This window comes from Perca fluviatilis, chromosome 5 (genome assembly GCF_010015445.1).
Source record: "Perca fluviatilis chromosome 5, GENO_Pfluv_1.0, whole genome shotgun sequence".
NCBI classification, from domain to species: Eukaryota; Metazoa; Chordata; class Actinopteri; order Perciformes; family Percidae; genus Perca; species Perca fluviatilis.
Window position 1 is genome coordinate 16810536 of NC_053116.1, and position 24620 is coordinate 16835155.

The following is a 24620-nucleotide window of genomic DNA, read 5'->3' on the forward strand; positions in this document are numbered from 1 at the left end:
CATTTTAGAAAGATTCAGGTTGAAATCGACAACGGCCCTTTAACAGAGCACCAAAACAAAGAAGAAAAAATGTGTCCATACAAGTATGACTCTACAGTATATGACAAAAGCCAACATGCTGGGATCAAGCCTGACCCAGGTTATTACCCTTACTGTCTGCAATGCTCTAGTTTACAACCCTAAAATATGTGGGGCTGTTTAGCATATGAATATTGAGATGATAAAAGATTTTTAGAGAGGGCTGATGAATACGTGTGGCTTTGAAGCGGTTGTTGTGTGATCGTGTGCAGATAAGAGCGTGGGAGGTTTTGTGTGTATGTGTGTGTGTGTGTGTGTGTGTGTGTGTGTGTGTGTGTGTGTGTGTGTGTGTGTGTGTGTGTGCGTGTGTGTGTGTGTGTGCGTGGCGTGTGTGCTGTGTGTGTGTGTGTGTGTGTATGTGTGTGTGCGCACGTAGTGTATACCGTGAAGGTGGTTTAACCGTTGTGCATGTAAACGCACGCTTCGGGGTGTTCTCTAAACCTTAAAAGACCAATCCAGGAGAGGTAAGAACCCAGCTCAGCCCAACGGTTTAGTCCATCGCATATAGTCACTGTATGTGTGTGTGTGTGTGTGTGTGTGTGTGTGTGTGTGTGTGTTTGTGTCAAAGTGAGGACACCGTTTTCCACACACTCCGACGGATTTCAGCACTCTGCACTTACAACGTGGATTCATCACCGTAGCAACCAGTCGATTGAAAGATGATGAATCATGCCAAAGACTGCTAATTTCTTTGCAGTTGTTAAACATGAACAATAGGCGGTAAGGAGTCACAGAAACGTCACCAAAGACAGAATGTTGTGTGTTTGTGTTTGTGTCTGTGTGTGCATGCACGTGTGATCTTCAAAGACGAGTAGACGACCATAAACAGACAGAAAGGAAAAGAAGCAAAATTGAGGCTAAACGGAAGTTAGAAGGAAGAAAGAGACTTACTGCTTTCTATTTAGACTTCTGACTGACCTGAAGCAAATACTGTAAGCTCCTCGAAGAGGCTTTCTTTTATTTCTCACAGCACAAATGGGTATTCTTTTTAAAAGAAATAAGATAATATTTACTCGCACTCTCTTTGAAGAGGTCTATTACATGAAGATTTCAGCTGCTGCACATTTTATTGCACACCAGGGATCAATAGCATGCACAAATGCAAATAAGGGTCAAAGAAATCTGTTGCAGACGGCTGACAAGCCAGTCTGACAAACAGCCCACCCCCTCATAATTTCACGTGAATGGATGGTATTAATGCAGTATGGTCTGATTTCCTGCAGGTCTCCATGAAATGAAACCGTAACACATCTGACCTTATCTTTTCTGCACTTTAAGGTGACTGAAAATTCCTGGCAAATAGCGGTCTTTCATAACAGGGGAGGGTCTAAGGGTTTCCATCTGTGTACGTTTCTGCCAGCTGAGAGGGCTGACACATCCCCCTCCACACAATTATAGCAGTGATAGATTAAAATACATTTATTTAGTTAAAGAAACATGGACATGCATCAGCTGCTATGCACCAGGATTCGAGAGAAGCACTGCTGTCATGTGAATAACGTATTTAAAAGAGGCAGCTTGGCAGCCTCAAATACCGCCAGCCTGAAATGGTGCTACTAATTCAGCAACACGATGCAAATACTGCTCCAGACGATTGCTGTAGAATCAAGAATAATGCTGAATGTGAACGATCTCATGTTAAGCAGTACAGTGAAGCTTAACAGCTCCCACTGCTGGCAAACATCCTTAAAGCATACAGCACCAGAGATTTCCAGTCGACTTCCTTTTTTATGAATCTTGGATTGATTTACAGTCCTGTTTTCATCTTTGAAGTACAGGGAAAGGAGAATCTGTTTTGCTAGTGGGGTTGGCAAGATGTATATGATAATTATCTTTTATATCCACTGGCCTGTTGATTTGTAGTGTTATTATACCTAACCCAACCGATGATCGTCGGCAGAGTACCAGATTACTGAAAAATCCATGCTGAAACTATTCATCCCCAATTACACATTGAGCATCAAAACAGTAATCAACCATAAGAATTGTTGGACCTCTAATCCCTTTATGGTTGCAGTGTTTTTACTCATATCCCTCGCACATACTCTAATCAGACGTAAAGACACAAGTGCAAGTACCCCACACACAAACACATGCTCAGATCAAATCACCTTTCACATAATTTGCTGCAAATTCCACAAACCATTGTGTAACCAAATTGTTGAGAGCAACATTATGAACAGAACTGTAATCAACACACCTTTTTTATTTTTTTAATCTTTTTTGTGTATTGTCTACATCTGTCAGTCCTATTTTTGATATGTCATCTCGCAACCATTGAAAATGTGAAAAGAAAAGTAATTCATAAGGCCAAAATGGCACAGCTGGTTGTAGCTTTTTAAACAAGGATTTATTTTGTGAGGATTTGCTGGTGTTCTTTGTCTCATGTGGCGGAAAATAGAATATTTTAGATATTTGGACTGTAATATGGACATGAAAAGAAATTTAAAGATGTCAGCCTTTGAAAATTAGGATGGAAATGTATTACTTTTACAGACTTAACTTAAAAATGGCTTAAAAAATAAACAAATGAATGCTTTATTGTCATTATTGTTTCATTTTTCAATTATATCTTGATTAACTGATCAATAATTTTGTCTAGGCTATAACATGTCACAAAATAGTGAAAGATAGGCTACCCCTTATAATTTCTCACAGATCAAGGGGATGACTTTAAATGTCTTGTTGTGTCCAACCAACAGTCTAAAACACAAACATTTGAGAAGCCAGGGAATGCCATTTTTGCTAAAATATGACTAAAAAAATCATTTAATTGTCAAAATAGTTATCGACTAATAAATTGACTATTTGTTGCAGCTCTACAACAGATGAATAAATAATGAGAATAATCTTTAGTTGCAGTCCTAAACCAAATGGCATCAAAGATTATTTTAAGCTTTGCATGTGAAAGAGTTTTTCTTGTTTGGACAGTGAATCTCAAAATGAATCTTGACTTCCTCGACACCAGCTGATGTTATTTTTGCTGGTATGGGTCCGATGATGTATAACCTTCAGTGTGAAATGTATGTGCGAGCTGGTGGTGTGGATTGTGACATGTCATGGTCACAGTGTTCCCTCTTCTCTACCGGTCACTCAGCAAGAGAGTTCCCGTGGGCAGAGTGAGAGAGCATCACACTCTGCCCACACATTTGTCCTCTAAAAACTACAGTCATCTTCATGAGCAAAAAAAAAAATTAAAAAAAATAAAGCTGAAGTCAGGAATCAAAGCTTTAACTGTTGGAACAAGTTTTATTTGCCATATAAAAGGTTACTGTCAAGTCATAAACGTGTCTAAATGTAGCTAGGATTGACAACCACAGAACTGATGATGGAAACACTTGAACGCCAACTCTCTTGAGACCTTAGAGATCTTAAAATACATGTGACACTGACAAAAAAGGAAAATATAAGAGGGGAAAAAAAAGTTTAGTAACATTACAGTAGTTGTTTGCAATTTAAGGAAGAAATATACAGTAGGTCAGGAAAATTCTAATATGGTGTTGATAAAATTTCAAACAGTGCTTCCTCCAGACCATGTCTACTTTACACATTAGCACATCTCAAGGCAGTAACAGTACATCTCCTGTGCGTCAATGTGTTTCTCTTTGGAGAGAAGGTCATACACTATTCATATCGATATGGCTAAAACTTTGTATATTATTCATTAGAGAGGTACATGTCTGAGGCATCTATAAACTCGAGGTGGGTAGGCCTACTTTTTAGACACTACATTACTGTCATTTTCAGTTTAGAATCTTATAAAATACTCCATTACAAGTAAAAGTCATACATTCAAAGTTTACTTTAGTAAAAGTAAAGTATTATCAGCTAAATGTAAAGTAAAGTATTAAAGGTAAAAATACTCATTCTGTGACTGATATATTATTATAACAGTATATGACATTATTTGATTAATACTGATGCATCAATGTGTACACAGAATTTTACTGTGGTAGTTGGTCGATTTGTGTTTTAACTATTTAAATACAGTTACGTAGTCCAAGTGTTCCTAACCGAGGGGCCAAAGGCCAAAAAGGTTGGGAACCACTGTTGTAATCTTAAACAATGTTGTGTATTTAAACTGAAAAATGACTGCTAACTGCATCCGCCTGTCAGATATATAGTGGAGTCATTCCCCCTGAATTGTAAAGAAGCATAAAGTAAAAAGAAAATGAAAATACTAAAAGTATAGCACAAGTACCTCACAACTACTTTAGTACATTCCACCACTGTTTGTTTCTGTACGTGTTGATGGAATAATAGTTAACTTCAAAATCTAATCAAGATTAAACCTGTGACCTGGAATTCTAAAACCCCTAACCCTAACACCAAGTGATTTTGGTTGAAAGGTCACAGTTTGAAAAACAAAAAATGTTGCTGAGAAATAAGCAGATAGAATTGTGGGGGTTTCAGATTCATCTTTTCTATTCTTGTAGCATCGAAAATAGACCCTAAGATTTGTGTATAAGTGTACTTATTTTCGTTTCCAAAAGATGGCAGCAAAACACCTCCAGATCTGCCACAGCAGAGCTTCGGAGCTCAGCAACAGGTGTGTCTAGATCTGTAAATCCTTAACAGCATGTGGATGAATGACTGGTGTAGAGTTTCCTATTGACCATAGTCTGTTCTAGTTAATGTTTGCAGTTTGATGGCTTTAGTTAAACTTTAGTACTATATCACACTCGTACTACATTGTTATCCCGAATTAGTTGACTTTACTAGAAATTTGAGTGGAAACCTGTCGCCTTAATTTGGGTTAGGGTTGCACTATTTAGAACGTAGTAGTATTGTACATATTACTTATCTTTTTAATTGTATATAACTTATCTTTCATCATCTTATTTGTGTATTTCTTAGCTTTTTTTTACATTATTCTTGTTGTACATGTCCTTATTGCACTGTGGGTCGGAGAGAAGCGTATTTTCAATTGCTCTATCTGGCACATATTGCAGAATTGACAATAAAGTTGACTTGACTTAAACAGTTTCAGTTTTTACACAAGGTGAAACTTAACTGATCAAGTTGTATTACCACAGACTGGTAAGTTTATGCAGTAGACATATCAAGTCTACATAAGTTACTTTTTCCTGGGCTGCAGTAACTAATTGTCGTTATAAATTAGTTTTTTTCTTTTTAACCATATTATTTTTCCCATGAGGCTTTGCACTGCTTTAGCGCAGAATAGTTCCAATGACGATGATAAAAAAACGTTATTGATCGTTAAGTCTCTGAAGTATTAAAAACTAGTAAAAAAAAACACCAATCACAACATCCAAAAGCCTGCTGTGGCGTCTTTAAGTTGCTTGTTTTGTCCGACCAAATATATTTAATTTATTATTATTAGTTATAGTTTACTATCATTAGATAGTTTTCATTAGGAATTTATTCTACATTTAATACGCACATATTGAAGTGTAAAACAAGAATGGCCTAGCCATATGAAAAAAAAAAGAATATATATATATATTTTCTTTTTCTTTTTCTTTTTTTCATATATATATATATATATATATATATATAGCAGTTTTGACAGTTGCTTGCCATCCTCTGCAGTTGGCTTGTCAATAGGTATTGCCATATGTCATACTGTAACACTAATTATCTGTCTTTAACTCTTTACCTGCACATAAGCCCAGGTTCTAAATCATACACTTTAAACCTGCAGTTATTTCAATATTTTATCTCATCTGCTACAGTATTTCTCTTTCACAGTATCTGAAACATATTTGTGATTCATATAGGCCTAGATTTTATTTTAGTCTTTGTACTCCGGTGGAAAGAGCAAGTTCACAGCAGGTGTTTTGTTTTGTACTTGGGATCTGTTAGTTGGACAACAAAGGGCTATTTGAAGATGTCCCTTTTGTGCTCTGATGATTACCGATTTGAACTGTTTTATAAGCCAAATGATTATTCGAGAACATCAAGACAAACTTTAAATGCCAGGAATTTAAGAACATTTAAAAAAAGCCTATGATACAAAGAATCGCAGATTAATTGTAAAGTAACTTTGTTCTCCCAACATGGCCGCCTGATACTGCTAACCACTTACAGTTTTAGTAGAATAGTAAACAACTAAAATAGTGAACTAATAAAACACCAAATGCATAACAACTGTTTCGCACCCCTCCAGCATAGAGGAAAAATACAGTAACAGTCCAAATGTCTGTAATGTCCCTTTCAATGAGTGTCCAGTGTCCAGATAGAATCACTGTGACTAATTCATAGTTTGTCAAAGTGTATACAGTTTTATTATTCTGACATGCTACCCATTCATGGAAAAACATTTTGAATAAAAAAAGAGGAAAGAAAATAAAGTATCACATCTGAAGACGGCAACATCCTATTAGTGAAAATGACCCTCTACGACATTAAGTCCATTACAGGCCTGTGAGAGTATGCATAAGCCCCAAATCTCTTTAATACAACACCCATTAGGAAAGTGCTGAGCTATTTACCAACAGCTAAGATGGCCCAGTACTTAGCAACACCACAGTCTCTGCATTCAATACCGTACAGAAAATTGACCTCTTACAATACCTCTTAATAATACAAGAGACCATGATATATTTTAAGACATTGTAAAGGTCTGTTATGTTCTGCTTCTATCCTGGCCAGGACACTCTTGTGTAAGATATTTGAATTTCTGTAAAGTATTTCCAAGGCTAACATTATTTTAATTCATGTAGGTTCTCTTTTTGGCCTACATTGCAGTTCAACTTTTAGAAATAAACAAAAGGATTGGGTTGTTACTCCATGAGTCATTCTTTGATATAAGAATTATACTACAAACTCAGATGAAATAAAGAGATCTCGGAAGTAGAGCTGCATTGACAAGTTGATCGACAGATACATTAATTGGTGACTAATTTGGCAATCCATTCATAAATTCATCATGTTTCATCAAGCAAAAATGCCAAACATTGATGGTGGTTGGAAGATTTGCTGATTTTTCTTTGTCACATATTACAGAAAATTGAATATATTTTGGTTTTGGACTGTTGTTCGGAGGAAACAAGCTCATGAAAACATCACTGCTTGATTAATTGATCAAGAAAAAAGAAAAAAAGCCAGATCAATTAATAATCAAAATAACCGTTAGTTGTAGCCCTACTCAAGAGACATTTGTCCTCAGGAAAACACTAACATATTTGCTGTTTATCAGAATGGTAAACTATAGTCCAGTATTGATTGATTTTAGTGTCTTTTACAAAATAGAATTCATACATACTTTTCTTATGCACCTGGAATTATGGGTGTAAATCACAAGTTTTATCACGATATGATATTATATTTATTTTTTGGACAACAATACAATATTTTCTGATATGTCTGCCACGATACGATTTCCATTCAATTCAGGGGCCTGTGATCAATATGTGATGATATTGGCCCATTTAACACAATCAGTTACATTTATATTAACTCACCAAAAAGCAACTAAAATATGATTTAACAGTTTTATTTCTGAGCTCTTTCAGACACTTAAATAAAAAACAAACTGTTCTTTTCAATGAAAAAATAAATGAATATAAGGTTGGAATTTCTAAATAAAGGGGCATCTTAAAGATGATGATATGTATCAATATTTTTACTTTACATTGATGATATTGGTTAGATGATGATTTAATCCATATATTGATCCAGATCGATGTATCATTACACCCCTACCTTGGGTCACACTAAGTAAAGTTGCCTAAAATACCCACTTATTTTACAAAATGATTTTGCATTTACCTAATTAGCTCTATTCTTGAGTGTCTCCCAGCAGACATCTCAGGTCACCAGTCCATTGCACAGCTAAAACAGATTGACACTAATGCTTAAATTCAAATTTACATACAGTATGAGCGAATCAGCAGCTACAATCCCCTCCACCTGCATGTTTTTGCTTAAGGAATTGGGAGCACCTGGAGGAAAGTTACACACATACGGGGAGACATGCACTGTCTCCTGTGCACAGAAACAGTCACCCTCAATAGTACAGTATCTTTCAAATTCAGTACACATGAAACATGAGGTAACATGCTGATATTATGCTTTAAAATAAGCAGTTAACTGATAGCTCCATGATAGGCATGAGCAGGTGTAACCTTAATATCTTGATGAGTGATCAGTTATGTTTGCAGTCGTGGCTGGATTAGATATTATCTGTGGCCTAAATCACTTTGTGCTGACAGATTTGGAAAGTGATAATCCAAGGTTTGCCTTTAAAAGCCAGACTGTATCCACCTAGGGTACATTTGTAGCAGGGTCCGTCTCCATCACTTTCCAGAACAGCCAGAAGAAACGATACAGAAGGGCTGATTGCAACAGCAAGCCGCAACCATGAACGGCACAGAGGGACCATATTTCTATGTCCCTATGGTAAACACCACGGGCGTTGTCCGGAGTCCTTATGAATACCCTCAGTACTACCTTGTCAACCCAGCAGCTTACGCTGCCCTGGGTCTCTACATGTTCCTGCTCATCATTCTTGGCTTCCCTATCAACTTCCTCACTCTGTACGTCACCATCGAACACAAGAAGCTGCGAACCCCTCTAAACTACATCCTGTTGAACCTTGCGGTGGCTGACCTCTTCATGGTGTTTGGAGGATTCACTACGACATTGTACACCTCTTTGCACGGCTACTTCGTCCTAGGACGCCTTGGTTGCAATCTGGAAGGATTCTTTGCTACATTCGGTGGTATAATTGCCCTCTGGTCACTGGTTGTTCTGGCTGTTGAAAGGTGGGTGGTTGTCTGCAAGCCCATCAGCAACTTCCGCTTTGGGGAGAACCACGCAGTGATGGGTGTGGCCTTCACCTGGGTGATGGCCTTAGCTTGTGCTGGGCCCCCGCTAATTGGCTGGTCTCGTTACATCCCTGAGGGCATGCAGTGCTCATGTGGGGTGGACTACTACACACGTGCAGAAGGCTTTAATAATGAGTCCTTTGTGATCTACATGTTTCTCTGTCACTTCATCATTCCAATGACTGTCGTTTTCTTCTGCTACGGCCGTCTGCTCTGTGCTGTCAAGGAGGCGGCTGCTGCCCAGCAGGAGTCTGAGACCACCCAGAGGGCTGAGAAGGAAGTCTCCCGCATGGTAGTGATGATGGTCGTCTCCTACCTGGTGTGTTGGGTACCCTATGCCAGTGTGGCCTGGTTCATCTTTACAAATCAGGGCTCTGAGTTTGGACCACTCTTCATGACCCTCCCGGCCTTCTTTGCCAAGACTGCAGCAGTCTACAACCCAGTGATCTACATTTGCATGAACAAGCAGTTCCGCCACTGCATGATCACCACCTTGTGCTGCGGGAAGAATCCCTTTGAGGAGGAGGAGGGAGCATCCTCTACGAAGACCGAGGCCTCATCTGTCTCCACCAGCTCTGTGTCTCCTGCATAAAAGAGCTGTCAACACAAGCTCCATGATCCACTATCCAAGAAGAAGACTTCTGCTCCCCCCGGGAAACGACTGAAGACTAATGTCTACAGAAAGAATTTCCTTTTGTATTTTTACAAACATGTTGGTTCAACCTAAAGACAGTTGCAGGAAAGGTCAGCCCATTACAGAGTTGTTCCTGTTTGTACAGAATATCCAACTTAAAATTTATGAGATTTTTCTTTCTGAGAATAAAGGAAAAAAATGTAATCTTTTACAGTTGGATCCTATATAATACTGGCTTATTTTTGAATGTAGAGGCATATAAACAAGGCAACGTAAAATAAAACGCACTTTGCAAATGACTCATCCGTTTCTTTTACTCATAATTTGGGTGGCAAAGTTCAAATACCTGTAGTATATTTATTGAAATTAATAAATGTAAACAACCTATTCATACTGCATTTATGTCTTGAGTCAATGTTTTACATTAGAGCTTCTGCTACATAACTTGATAATACAGACACAAACTAAGAATAGTGTTTGAATTTTGTAGCGGCATCTACAATGCTAATATAATCTGATTTCAATCACAGGACACCTTGAATTTAGTACTTGACCTATAAGGGATTATGACTATTAATCAGTGACTAATCTACACATGACACAACACCAACTTTATCTGATGACGAATAATCACATTATATTAGGTTAACGCAGACAAAGACTTATTGGATAACAGTATTATCAAGAGACACCTTGATGCAAAGGTTATGGAATGGAAACAATTACTTGATTGTGTTAGTGTTACTTAACTTCCACCATATGACACACATATACCAAATAGACCTTCAAATTAAGCCATTGTTAACTGAAGGCCCTTTTTATATTGCTTAAATGCTACATAGTGGGATGTAAAGTTATGATTGCTGACAAATACTACATTAATACTTAAATGTGTTCTCATAGCTGTGTACTGTCGTGTGTTATAAATTAGTTATTAAATATTCTTATGCAGCTAATAAATGCTCAATAGGGGGACTTAAAGAAAAGTGTTACAGAAGGATCAGTTATTGGAGGAATCATCAGGAGAGCTGTACAACATTTCTCAATAGTTTTTCAAAATATGAAAAACAAGATTTAGAGATTTGTTATAATACACCAATTCAGTAATACTCTATAGTGACTACTGCAGTCCTAACAGAGGATAGCCTAAATAACGCAGATAGTTTATCAATAAGTATAGACTCACTTGAGATCTCCACAGGTTTAAAGCTTTCTTGTTTTGCAAGAATCCTGCTTTATATTTACTCTGCGAACGATACGATGAGTTGTACCGCTATGATGAATGACAGGAACTCATATGATGATGTAATTCCTTCTACTCCATTCTTGGTTCTGCAGTATGCCAGACTAGAGAAAAACAAACACCCTAAGATCTCTCCCATTATGACCTTCATGCGTAGCTATAGCAACCATGTTAACAGTGGATCTTTCATGGAATACAGATATACTCACTGAGCAGTCTGGAGTCAAGCTTAAGGGGGAAAAATATCAATCACTTGCTGCTTAAATTTAGCACTAAAAAATAAAAAGTTTAATGAAGGTATTTGGAGAATACTGGACAGATAGCAACCTTGTGAATTTTTGTTCACAAAGATGAGATACAATTTAGCTTTTTGTAAATAAATACCAGTTATAATCTTTAAATTCAGAAGAATCTAGAAATCAGCCCTCTAAACAGTTACCTAGTTCTATAAAGTGTCACTTATTTGTCGATATTTACTGTAGTATTATTATAGTGCACCATTTAAGATGACGAAGTATATCAGTGGTATGATTAGTGTTATTGCAGCACATGGTGTAACTTTCTAACAATTACGAAAACTTTGCTTTTCTTGGAGTGTATGGAGTGAGACAGCTATGCTTGTACTACTTCTCCATTCTGTGAACTGCACTATGTGTTGTAAGTAGACAAGGACGGCCATGCAGTTGACATTTTCTTTACACTGTTGTATTCCCATGTTACTATTGTGAATTGAAGTGTATAACGGTGTGAACCATTGTACATTATTTAATGTAGTATTATTTTCCTCGAGTGTTAATCTTCAATAAAACAAAGTCTCTAATAAAGCTGCATATTAAAATGTAGTGTGACCATAACTAACACACCAGAGTGATTTGATTAAAAAGATTGAACAAACTTAAAAGCCTCACCAGAGATATTACTGACAAACGGCTGTCCAGAAATATGAAATCCTTTTGAATTTGTATGGAAAACTTTATTTGATAATAAAAATAGCATTCACAGACTTCTTTTGACAGCTACATATACATTGTAATCCATCTCAAGGAAAGAAGCTGGATAAGTCCACATCTACTTGTACTTAGACTAATGTTATGTATAGCTTCATGGGTCAAATAAAGCTATGAACAATGTAGTATTTATATATGCATAGTTTTATAAAAAAAGATTGGCCCATATACATGTACTGCTTTTATCAACACAGGGACAGCATTATGTCCGGAGCACATTGCAAGAAATAATGCTTGAAGAACACAGACTGCATACAAGTGCTTTATAATACAAAGGCAGGCTAACCATCGAGATAGATTCAAACCATCAGTTTCTGATTGACCAAATACAGTCTTTCATTTTAAAATGTCTTTACATACCTGATCCAGAGTAAATCAACATTTCCCATACATCATCAGGTCCATTTCAGAGATATAAACACAATATCACATTCCTCACTGCTGAGGTTTTTCATAAATTTATCTTTTGTACAAGAAAAAGGCAACATTTTATTCCTTTACAGGTTTCTAATAGTTACATTGGAAAAATTCTTTACAGAGGATGGCCAACAGGTTAACTTCTTAAATGTATTTCTTTTTTCTTCTTCTTTTTTGTTAATACAGTACCATGGTGACAACAGTGATCAAACAATGCATTTGTTGTGGTTTATTCCAATATATTTTAGTTCATTAATGGAACATAAAACCGAGAACACACACAAAACAGATTATACAGCAGCAGTCAGACTTCAGTGGTGTGACAGCATGGCTCAGCATGGCAGATTGGTTGTCTCCTGTACCCAGACTCTCCATATAGCCTGTTACCAACTCAAGGAACCACATCACCTCTTTGTGTCAGGACCCAGGAGGCAGTCGGTGCGCAAATGTTGTTATCAATATTAGGACAGGGCTAACAACTACTGTGGGATTACAGTGCATGTTCCTTATCGATTATTCTCGCTCAGAGCTATCAGATAAAGTGGTTAAACTACACTTAAATTTACACATGCATCTTGCACAGGGATAATTTACACATTTGTTTCTTTTAAATTTATGTTTTGGCATATCTGAAAAATCACATTTTATGGCAGCTTCAAGCTGGTATTGTGGCATAATGCAGACTCATCTAAAGTACTAAACTGAAATTGTTTGAGCAACAAATTTAGATAACTCATTGTCCTGTAACAGAGAATCTACCAGAACAGTTTTGCCTGTAGTTAAAAGTGAGTCAGATTCCCTGCTAAATCAGTACACACTGAGGAACAAAGTTATTTTTTTTAAATCCTACTCCAAGAGAGAAACTAATAACACCGTTGCCCGTTTTCTCATCAGCTGTCTGTTATCTTCTCTTAATTCCGTTAGCGTGTACGTGTATAGGCAAAGAGGGTGAGCTGCCACACATTTAAAGGATGCAACACAAGTAAGGGTACAGCATGCTTTCCCAAAAAAAAAAAAAAAAACAAAAATTATATACCCCAAAAAAAAAAAAAAAAAAAAAAAAAAAAAAAAAAATTATTTATATAATTATCTACTTTTACCATCAGATCTTAAATTTAGATTTTTGTCTGAAGTCACAGCTCTTGTGAACCATCAGTGTCTTGTGCTATAGTTTGTTCAGTAAAGCAATTCAGGAATGGAACAGACATTTAAAAACAAGTTAAAAACAAGCTTAGTAGTTAGAAGATACCACAACTGGAAGCATGTTTTATACCTCTAAGGGGAACAAATATCTAGATTCAGCAATGCCTACAAAAAGCAATATCACTGATTTTATATGCAGGCACATACAATACCTTTACTATAGTACAACAACCTCCGTTATGTTCAAAATAACTATAACAATGACAAAACCACCAGTATGAACTGATAGAAGGATTGTACTCCTGCTGTTTTATGAATCTCTGGATGGGATCACAAGTAGTTAAGTCAATCAAATCAATCAATAAACCGGTCGACCAAATAAAGCACAAGAGTTAGTATCCTCAGAAGTCCAATTCCAGTGTATGGTACATAGTTTGCACAGATAGAGGAGAGAGTGGCGAGAGGGATCTCCGCTCTAGATGCTGAGATCTTTGGGGCTTTCTTTGTACAGCCTTCTCTTGGGCTCAGGGAGCTGGTTTGGGCTGCGGCCTACTGTGTTATTGTTATGGCCTGTGTTGTTGTAGGCAGCATTGTTGTGTGCAGCGTTGTTCTTCATCATGCCGTAGTAGTCCTTCAGTCTGGGTGCTGCTGCATAGTTCAGCTCGTCCCGGCTGTAATTGCTGTCAGGGGAAGAGTCCCGCTCCACTCGGTTTCGTCGCTCCGGTGTCCCGTTCATCAGATATCCCTCCTCCCTCCTCTCTGAGGAAGAGTCTCTCAGGAGGTTGCCGTTCTTTGTGGCTCTATCATATGTACGGCCCCTGGAAAGAGACAAGGAATCCCCGTTGTTGTTGGTGCGCTCAGGGGTTGAGGCCTCCCTGACTTGCCCTGCCATCTGCGAGTCCTTGAGGAGCCTCCGCTCATAGAACTTGCGCTCAGGGGTGACTGCGAGGAACCCGCCATCATCGTACTCCCTCTCAGGTGTGCGGTCCCGATGCGCTCGCTCTGCCCTGCGGTCCATCGACTTGGCCCGCCGGCGATCAGGAGACGAGGCCCGCTTTAGTGCTGGAGACCGGTCAAGGGAGCCACGGCGCTGCTGACGAAACCTCCCGTCCAAAGTAGAACTGCTGCTTGAAAGCTCTCGCCCCCTCAGTTTCTCGGCAGCTGCAGCCTTTTTCCCCGAGCTGTCTTTCCTCAAAGTCTTTAGGAGTTTAGAAATGCCGCTCTCCGACTCAGACTTCTTGACTTTGCGGCCTCGACTCTTCTTGTTGCCACTGCTACTGCTGTTACTGTTATCTGGAGACTGTTGTCTGGGGTTGCTTTGACTGTGATTGTTATTCCAGGTGTGATGATGGTGGGGGTTAAATTGCCGGCCTTGGTAGTCCATCTGATCTGACCCAGCCCTATCCCTGTCTCGGCCACACGCAGCCTCCTCCTGGCGTGATGGTTTGTGAAGGTCTGGTGGATAACTGGACTCCAATGAGGTGTGATATCGGCTGTTAGGTGGCAGCGTTCTCACTTCCGGAGTGTTTTGTGCCCCGGGTGTGGGAGGGTGCCCGTCACTGCTGCCGTCTGCAGGAGAGGAGAAAGGAAGAGAAGCGTGGTGACTAGAAATACCTTAAAAGAGGAATGAGGTTGAGGAAACCTTTAACATCAATAACATGTGACATGTATTGTGTTCAGCAGACATGCCTTTCCTTGTTGGTTCATGTGAGCTCTTAAATTGACATGACAAAAAGTCAATGCAGAGATTTATGGAAATCATGCATACATGTTCTCTTTCATATACTGTGCATATATTCTTAGAAACAATCAGGCTAATCTAAATTGATGTGTAACACTCTGCTTTACATCTATAAACATTGAAGATAAATCACTTCAATCATTAAAATATCACTTCAATATGTTTTCTCTACAGGGCTGTGGGTTGAGACACAAGGTGATGTCAGCGAAAAACAGCAGGGGCAACACATCGGCAAGTGTAGGGCAGGGGTTATTAATGGTGCAGCAGACACCTAGGAAATCATTCAAAACAAAACTCAGTGTGACATCATTGGGAAGAACAAAGTCAAAGCAAAAAAACAAGAGTGTGTTTGGCTGAAGGTCTGTCAAATTAGAGACAGGTTGCTATGGCAGCAGCATGTGAAGTGGCATTAAATTAGTCCCAGTAAAATATCTGGTGTGGGGCTGGCGGAGGAGGAGGTTTTTTTGCGTGTACGGATTCCAAGAAGTTAAATTAAGTTTAATTCAGGCATGACAAGACATAAAGCATGCACACTATGTAAACACACTGATGCGCAAACACACACAGAGTGGGATTCAGGTAGGGATGAGCTCAAAGGAAGGGTGGATAAAATTGAAAGGAAAAAGATGACAGGGAGATTGGATTGGGACAGACTTTTGGCTACAAACCGTGGTCTGATTTTGGCCCATTAGGTAGAAACAGGGCTCTCCCATCTTGTCATTCCTCATTGTACCAACAGCGAGATGAGGAGCCATCATCGCTGGAGAGAGGAGGAAGAGCCCAGCAACAAGAGACAATCAGAGAGAAAGGAGGGATAGATAGGAGAAAACAAATACAACAGACAAGAGGCTGTTTTACAAGGCATTTTAATAAAGAGAAGAAGGGCTTTGTTGTGAAAGACAAGAAAATATTACACTTTATACAGTGTCACAAATCGATCTGACAGGGGGGAAAGCGTTGGAAAATGAAACCCCAGAAAAAATAATGCTTAGAAATACAACACTATGGCTCAAACTGTGAGAGGAATAATCCATCAGCAGAGCATACAGCTCTTGGGAGGGAATATTTCTTCAGCTGTAAAACATCTGTGCTGAAGATCCTATAGAGTATAAATCACTGAACAAGCTTCAGTAGCAACCATTCCTTCATTGATCAATACATTTTGACAGCTCAATCTTGTGCTGAAACTATGACAGGTCACTTTAAATGTATAGATCAGAAAGTGTCTTTGGTAAATGTTTATTGTTTACAGTAATAAAATTCATGAATATGCCGCTGTGATGCACTAAGCAGATAATAGCCTATATTCTATACATGTACAGCTGGAACAATAAGATTTCAATGCTGGCATTAGCAGTGTTATATACGGGAAGAGGACAAAACCATTGCAACATGTTTACCTACCATATTCAGGTACAGATCCATCTCCCCGTTTGAGGACGAGCCGCGCCCTCCGACCACCGTTCTTGATAAGTTCAATGGCACGTGAATGCTTCATGTTCTTTGTGCTCTCACCATTAATCTCCAGGATCTCATCTCCCACCTAAAACAGAGAGGCCACGTTATTGTCACAGCTAGCTACTGATAGTGTTTCATCAATAATGTGCAAAGAGGACATAAGAAGAGAGAGAAACGGTAGAAAAATAAATGTAGTCACAAATTCAGCTTTTAATGGTTTCGTACCCTCATCTTGCCATTTCTGACAGCAGCCCCATCCTCTGCTAGTCTTAACACATACAGGTCCATGTTGTACTCCCGTCCTCCTCTCAGGCTGAAGCCAAAACCTTTACTGTCCCGCTCGAGGTCCACAGAGTAGAACTCAGCATCCTACGAGACAGAAACGAGAGATAAAGAGAAAGTCACAGGAGAGGAGTGACTAATCTATGGTGAACTAGGGAGTCAAAAGGTGAATCCAAACTTCAGGACTAATAAAGCTATGTCCCACAAAAACTCACAAAATGTCAATGGCAGTACAATACCATGGAATGCATGAATAATTAATGCCACATGTGCCTGTGAGTAGAGTACAGATCACTAAGCAAGGACATCACAAGGGCTGGACCCAAAACTTACCATACTCATCAAAGGTTCCCTCCCAACAGAAGTATGGTCTCTCCCAAAAACATTTCCTCTCTAAGTCCAAAATTGTAATCATACTCAAACTATTCACTAATTTGAATGCCATATAAAGATCTGAGACAAATAAAGGAACAATGAATGAATGAATGAATGAAGAAATTTATTTCAGACATATCAAAATAAACCAAACAAAACATCAAAGAAATGTACTAATAAGTTAAATAAGCAAAACAATCAATAAACAATAAGTAACATTAGCCAACATAGACATGTCTGAAAAGGAGTAGGAAGAAGTATACACTTATTTAATCCTACCCCTTTTCCATAACTCCGTAAAATATTATTATTTCATTTACCAGATATTTATCTTATTTATATTTATCACATTTATCTTACTACACTGATGTGTGTGAACACATATTGCAATTGTTAAAGCCCTCCTTCTTTCCTATATTATTTGAAAATCATTGCTTTGTACCCTTTTTTGAACTGGATTATGTTTGAACATTGCTTTAGTTCTGTGCACCATCCCACAATTTCACACCACTGATTGTAATGCACTGACTTTTTATAGTTGTGCGAACAGCTAGAACCTTGAATTTAATCTTATCCCTTAAATTATAACACCCATCTCTATCAAAAAAGAACTTCTGAATATTACCTGGTGCTTTGTGACACTTTAGATTGAACGTGTTTTATATGAGGTTTCCAGCAGAGCTTGTGATCTATAATCACACTGAGAAATGTATTTACATACACTCTTTCAATAGTCACACTATCTATCTTAACATGCACTTGATTATTTGACTTACAATTTCCAAACAACATGATATTGGTTTTACTCAGATTTAATGATAATTTATTACCGTCAAACCATCTTTTTAATTTGCTCATTTCAGATGTGATTAACTCCAGAAGCTGCTGCAAATCCTCACCAGTACAAAAAATATGTGTCATCTGCAAATAAGACAAATTTAAGAAATTCCTATGTTTTACATAAGTCATTTATGTAGAGAATAAAAAGAATTGGCCCCAACACTGACCCCAGAGGGACACCGCAAGTAATGTCCAAACAAGACAACATGTTTTCACCCATCTTTACAAACTGCTGCCTGTTATATAGATAGCTTCTCAGCCAGTTCAAAACAACCCCCTTGATATCATACCATTCAAGTTTCCTGATTAATCTGTCATGATTTATTGTATTGAATGCTTTCTTGAGATCAATAAATATCCCAGCTGCATATTTTTTTTGGTCTAAGGCATTTGTGATTTCTTCAATTAGCTCAATAACTGCTAAAGATGTAGATCTGTTGGGTCTGAATCCGTATTGACTCTCATTTATTATGTTGTGTTTATTGATGAATTTGTTTAGCCTGCCAATAAAGAGTTTTTCTAAGATTTTGGAAAATTGAGGAAGCAAGGAAACAGGCCTGTAATTTGTGAAGTGGTGTTTATCTCCAGTTTTGTACAGCGGTATGACTTTTGCAATTTTCATTTTAGTTGTGAATTGATAAATTGCAGATATGACTTAAGCTACAGGCCTACTGCCTACTTATTTACGATGGCAGAGATTTATACTTCATGTTATACTGATGAAAAGAAAGAGCAGGAAGACCGTAACAATGAAACTTAGTTTTAAAATAAAGATCTGCAGGACTTAGTATTTACTAGTGTTGTTGATTTATGGCCGAGTGCATGTATGCATGCAAATCTTAGCAATGATATACATTTGATGTCTAAGCTGCCTGTACAGTATGTTTCATTAAAAGTGCTTGTGGTTGCTTATGGTTGAATAGCTTCAGAAACCCTGTGTCCGACAATTTCCAAAAATCCAACATTCATACCCAGTTTACGCCGTGATTGGCCATAATTAAACTCTCTAGCTATCTTTTTGCATTCTTTACACCACTGTTTCTGTCACGATTCAAGTGAACAAATGAGTGCAACACTATAAATGCCTTCCAGGAGAGACTGTCTGAAAATGTGCCATTATTTGGTAACTCAGATTAAAATAAGCCTTTATAAAGACCTATGATCAGTAGCTTTCCTCGGTTTATTGCTATAGTGAGTTTTATGGTGCCTGATCTTTTGGATTATAACTGATGTAAAATCCAGATGATCATTAACTGTGGAGTGAAAATATCTATTCTTACCTGTGTTGTCTGAGTTTGTATGGGTGGAGGAGGAGGAGCTCCTTTCGACTTTGAGTTATTCCTTTCAAAAAGAGAAACTCATATGAATACACATTGTGCTGTATTAAAGAATACATTCTAGACAGTAATCTGCATTTATGCATATTTAAAAAATGGATGCTGATGATGGATGCATCATCACCTACCGGGACTCTGTGGTCTGTTGAGGTGTGTGTGTGGTGGTGATGGTAGCTATCTTCTCAGCATTAGTCAGCAGAGAAGCATTGGAAGATTCTGCAAAGAAACACACAAATCAAATTTAAAAAAAGAATATACTGAGCTGAAATTAAGTGACTGCTTTTGTTAAATGCATTTGCCCACAGCTGTGTTTTCAAAATACACTGGGGAACAACATGTTACTGTCCAGAAGAGTCCACTGAACCACCCACAGGCTACTCTATTCAACCTGATGCTAACTGCCTGTGATGTTGTCATTTGCTATTTGCTCATGGACAACACTAGCCCCAACTGCATGAAAGAAAAACCCAATAAAGGGAAAACAAAACTCATGACTTGCATCACTTTGTTTCATGCTTTTCCAGAAGGGAGACAAAGCAAGGACAACTGTCTTTACTTGCCTTTCTTCAATTCCATCATATTACCAGCAAGAACACTGCAACACACATTAGTTTCCTCTGACACTGGCAGGAGTACAGCTCTGTCTGTGTTTAGCAAGAACATCAGCCTTTATATTAGGCTCCTTTACTCACTATCCCCCCATTACTCCAATAAATATGACTTCCCCAGGGCCACCTCTCATTCTTTTTGAGGTGAACAGTTTACTGTAACAACACACATCTTGCATGATATTTGAAATTAGTATAAAGTGGACCAATAAATGCCATCATTCATATTACAAGGCCATACCATTTTCTTTTACTAGGAAACAAGCCAGTGAGCTAGTTAACATGTGTGGGGGAGTTTGTTCCCACCTCTCTCGCTCCCGGTCTTAATTGAGCTTCATTTTCTGTGTCTATGGAGGGTATTACATTACAGCGCTGCACAAGTGTTTTCATTGGTCGACCAGTGGCTTAGCTAGTACCAAGCACCCTTGTTTCAGCACTTGACATATTTCATCCAAAAATGTGGAGCTTTAGGTCGCAAATGCTTGTGCTTCTATATTATGCAGTTCAATTTCCTTTCTGAAACTAAGCTGAAGAGATTAACACCAACAGGAAGCACTTGATTAAATGTAAGCAGTGTTTTTAATCCTTTCAAACTGACAAAATATAAACAAACAGCAGAAACAGAGAGAGAGAGAGAGAGAGAGAGAGAGAGAGAGAGAGAGAGAGAGAGAGAGAGAGAGAGAGAGAGAGAGAGAGAGACTTGTAGAAGTACTACAATAGTTTTCTGGGGGGCTACTTTACCTTACTCCTACTCAATGACTCACTCTCTGAGATACCAGGGTTCACACCCTGATGAAAAGTGCTCTTGCCTGTAAAAAGCAGCGGTGCACTTTCCTTCCCACCACATCCATGAATAAGTCACATCATGGTGCATTATGAAACAGCCATATGAGGCTGGAAGCCAAAAGCCTTACCATCACCTGGGATGATCCTGAGCGAGACTGTGTTCCCGGCTTCCTTGATCAGGTTTACGATGTCTGAGTGTGACTTGTTGGTGATAGAGCAGCCGTTAACAGCCAATATTCGGTCCCCTACTTTCAGCTTCCCGCAGCGGTCCGCCGGGCTGCCCTCGATGATGCGTCCTATTTTGTGGGGCATGGCCACACAAGCATTTCCAGCTTTTATGTTAACATACATGTTTGTTTGTTTTGTTTGCGTGTATATTGTGTGTTAGGAATAGTGGGTGGTGATGATTTGATTGATTGTGTTGATTGGTTATATTGATTTATATTTTAGAAAAAAGAAAAGACAGAGAGAAAACAGAGAGAAAGAGATGGAAAAAGGTTAATTATCCAAATCACCAATTCAACTTTAGAAAACATGTGGCAATCAGTACACATGCAAAATACTAAATGCCTCAGAAAGGGGGGCAAAACTATATGATGTCACTTAATGGGCTCAGTGGGGAAATGCAGAATCTGTCCCCTGGCCCCATCCTCTGACGTAGTAATCAATGGGCTGTGAATCATTTGCCACTGGTCAGGGTCCACAGTGGCTAATGCTTGACAGCCTATCAATACAATGGTCACGTCATGAGGTGTAGTCATGAGTCATGACTACACCTCCCTGCCACGGATCAATGAGCACACAATCGCTGCTGCAGTGTAAGACATTCAGGTAATTGTGCTGTGGGATCTTGATCAGCTCAGAAAATTATAAGAATTCCTAAGGAGGAGCAATCTGAGGTGTGCAGCCTACAGCTTATTGTACAAGTCATGTGGTCAGTGCAAGCACTGCAAGAAATACAATCTGCACCTGAGTGACAGTGTTCAATACTGCACATCTTGTTTACACAGAAGCTCTGAACAGACCCTGGGGATCTCCAGTTCTCCTCACCCTCCCTCCATCTCACTCCCTTTATCTCTGCTCCTCCCTGCGCTTCCTCCTTCCATCCAGTATTTTTGCAACATCCATATTTATCACATCACCTCACTTCACTTTGCAGCTTCCCTCCCTCTGTCTTGATTGAAATATGCTCGTGTATCCTGTCACTCTATCTAAATAATGAGATGTGGGACATTACAGGATGTGGCAAGTACCCAGGATTTAATACCTAATCTGCTAAGCACAACCGCAACCCCAGGTCATAGTAGGAGGGGATGAGAGGGGGGATGGGCCCTGCTGGACTGGAGAAAAATGGTTTATGTATCCATGATGTATAGGAGATAGAATCAGCTGCAACTGCTTGGTTCTCCTCAGGACTGACAAACAATCTGGAAGAGTCCTCAGAGCCATGTTGTGGTTTTTTTTGTGTTTTAATAATACACATTCCTCGGTCAGATTTCAGCTTGTGTCCCACATGGTTGGAATCCATTAGGAGAGTGAGCGCAGGATACTATAGCGCGTTTCCAGATCAGCACATGAAAGCACTAACTCCATTCATCTCATCGACCCAAGAGGAATAGTGACAGAGCAGAGCAGAGCAGGGGAGCGCAGTGAAGCAGCAGCAAAAACAGGAAACTCAAAAGAACTAGGAGACATTTAGATAAGGTAGTTGACTTGCACTCTCAATGGTGTCACCATAAATAACACATTCATTCTTGCATTTTGCACAATAACACCATTAGACCATGGGATCAATGACATTTTCTCTGGGCAGTCAGTGTGGCTAACGTCTCATCCATTCTGGTGTTTTGCCCGTGACACACCACAGTATATCATCATAATGGCTAACTATACACGGGACCTTGGAAGACATTGGTGTTAGAAATTCATTACTCAGAGGTTAATACCAAATTTGTTCGAGGAGGACATCTACAATTCCTCATCAATGCCTGAGTAACTTTAATACACGCAATTCTCGGTTTTGCCGTGATACGTAAACGATATAGACAGCTATGGAGTATGCTGAGTAGACTTCAATTACATGCTGAATGAATTGGTGAGGGCAACTTTGAAGAATGAATCTGTGATGATGGTGTTTGTGAGAAAGCTGTAGCCAGCCTGATCCTGAGGGAGTGCATTCTGCATTAGAGATTTCTTCATCATCAGACTGATCTCATAAAGTGGCGTATGTATGACACGCCAATTCGTATGCCGTTTTTGCGTGTTATCAAGATGCATAATCGCTTTTTAGCGTGTTTATCATCGCCGTAGCGAGTAGTATGAAAGGACGCAAATCCACAGCATGCAGTTTGTTGGGGTGGCAGATGGGTAAAACACAGGACTTTCACCCAGGAGATGCGGGATCGCGTCCCACATGTGGCGTTTGTCAATGTTGGTTTTTTTTGTAAATTTTTTTTTAAGCCTTCCCCAATGTTTCTTTCCTAAACCCACCCGTTTGTTTTCATAGTGCGTGTCGTTGTTGACTAAAGTTCCATAGTTTTTTTCTAAAACCCTACTCTTCTTTTTTATTTTACGATGTGACGTTTCGCGATGGGGCTCGTAATGTTGTATAAGATGTGTAGTGTTTTACATCCGCTGTATACAGCGTAGACATACAAGTGGAAAGCTCAAAATGCATACAGATAACAGCCATTTGGCTTTAGGAAAGTGGCGTGTATGTTTACGCAAAGTCATGATGCCATGTTGTCATCCCTAAACTCATGATAGTAGGTTTGTGACCTCGTGTCTGTGGCACTAAGTGCACTCCTGTCAAACAACACTTGCCTGCTATTCATAAAACGGAGAAAAGTCAATGAGGAGTACATTTTGTTTTCCTAAGGTTTCTTATTTTTCTCCGTCTAAAACCTCCTTGGCTGTGCGACCGATCTGCACGAAACCTGGTAAATAGCATCTCCAGATGGACCTGACCAAAAGTTATCAAAAGAATCTTGCTACGTTAAACTATGCGCAATTTACCACCAAACTAAATTTCGTAGCTAGCTACGAAACATGAACCTTTTGATGTTGTTCGACATCCCACTACAATGCTCTGTAAAAATTTGGCAAAGATCGGCTGTTAGGGGGCGCTATAATCAACGATTATGTGTTTTGGCCGATAACTCAATGCATGCAAATGGGACATTTGCGATTGCAATTTCTCTGCCGTAGTAATTGCTATCGACACAAAACTTGTGATGCTCATTCGGCATGCCGCTATGAGGGTCTGTACCAAATGTGGCAAAGATCAGTCATTAGGGGGCGCTATAGTCAACATAGACCAGTTTTTGCCCTTTTACTCAATCAATGTTAATGGGATATTTGCAATGGCAACGTACCGCAGACCTTGCGGCTCACACCTCTCGATATTTCCTGACTTTTGCCTCCCCACCGTTCTGCTTTGGGTTCCGCTTTCGCACGCTCCCTGGTTCGTCGGGTGAGACTCGCGTCAGGGGTCGACTGGCGCCGGGGAGGCTTGGACCCCGTCATAACTGCTTGCAGTTATAGTTTTATATTGTAATTCTGCCAGGAGATGGCATCATTCATTTTCACTCAGAGGTTCATTTATGTGTGGAGATGCTCTTTTCTGGAGGTATGCATAGGGGACTGGGGCTGTTTCATGCACCAACTCTCAGGTTTCTTGAGAGCGGATTGTTCAGGGTATCTGCAGGTCTTAAAAAGGCTTAGAAAGCATTGAATGTAGTTTAATAAAAAAAAAAAAAAAAGGACATGGAAGGTATTTAAAAAGTCTTAAAGGAGCAGTGTGTGGGATTTAAGAGAATCTATTGGCAGAAATGGAATATAATATTCTTAATTAGTGTATTATCACCTGACACTAATAAT

At 39.1% G+C, this 24620-nt stretch overlaps 2 protein-coding genes across 13 annotated transcripts in view; one reads left to right on the forward strand and one right to left on the reverse strand.

Annotated features, from left to right (window-relative positions):
* The first annotated feature begins 8303 nt into the window (after nt 1-8303).
* On the forward strand, nt 8304-9891 carry LOC120559617 (rhodopsin). The gene has a single exon (XM_039801462.1). The coding sequence runs from the start codon at nt 8404-8406 to the stop codon at nt 9460-9462; it is 1059 nt and encodes a 352-aa protein (XP_039657396.1). The 5' UTR covers nt 8304-8403; the 3' UTR covers nt 9463-9891.
* Nucleotides 9892-13238: 3347 nt separating this feature from the next.
* LOC120559618 (membrane-associated guanylate kinase, WW and PDZ domain-containing protein 1-like) overlaps nt 13239-24620 on the reverse strand; it is a 92609-nt gene continuing 81227 nt past the window's right edge. For 9 of the 12 annotated variants that reach the window (XM_039801466.1, XM_039801464.1, XM_039801465.1 and 6 more), the window contains 6 exons: nt 20870-21073; nt 19476-19563; nt 19291-19351; nt 16739-16882; nt 16460-16598; nt 13239-14883 (listed from right to left, as the gene is read on the reverse strand). In XM_039801466.1, the coding sequence (XP_039657400.1) occupies nt 13790-14883; nt 16460-16598; nt 16739-16882; nt 19291-19351; nt 19476-19563; nt 20870-21073 (1730 nt within the window). In that variant the 3' untranslated portion in view covers nt 13239-13789. The other 3 variants (XM_039801474.1, XM_039801472.1, XM_039801473.1) reach the window with 2 other exon arrangements.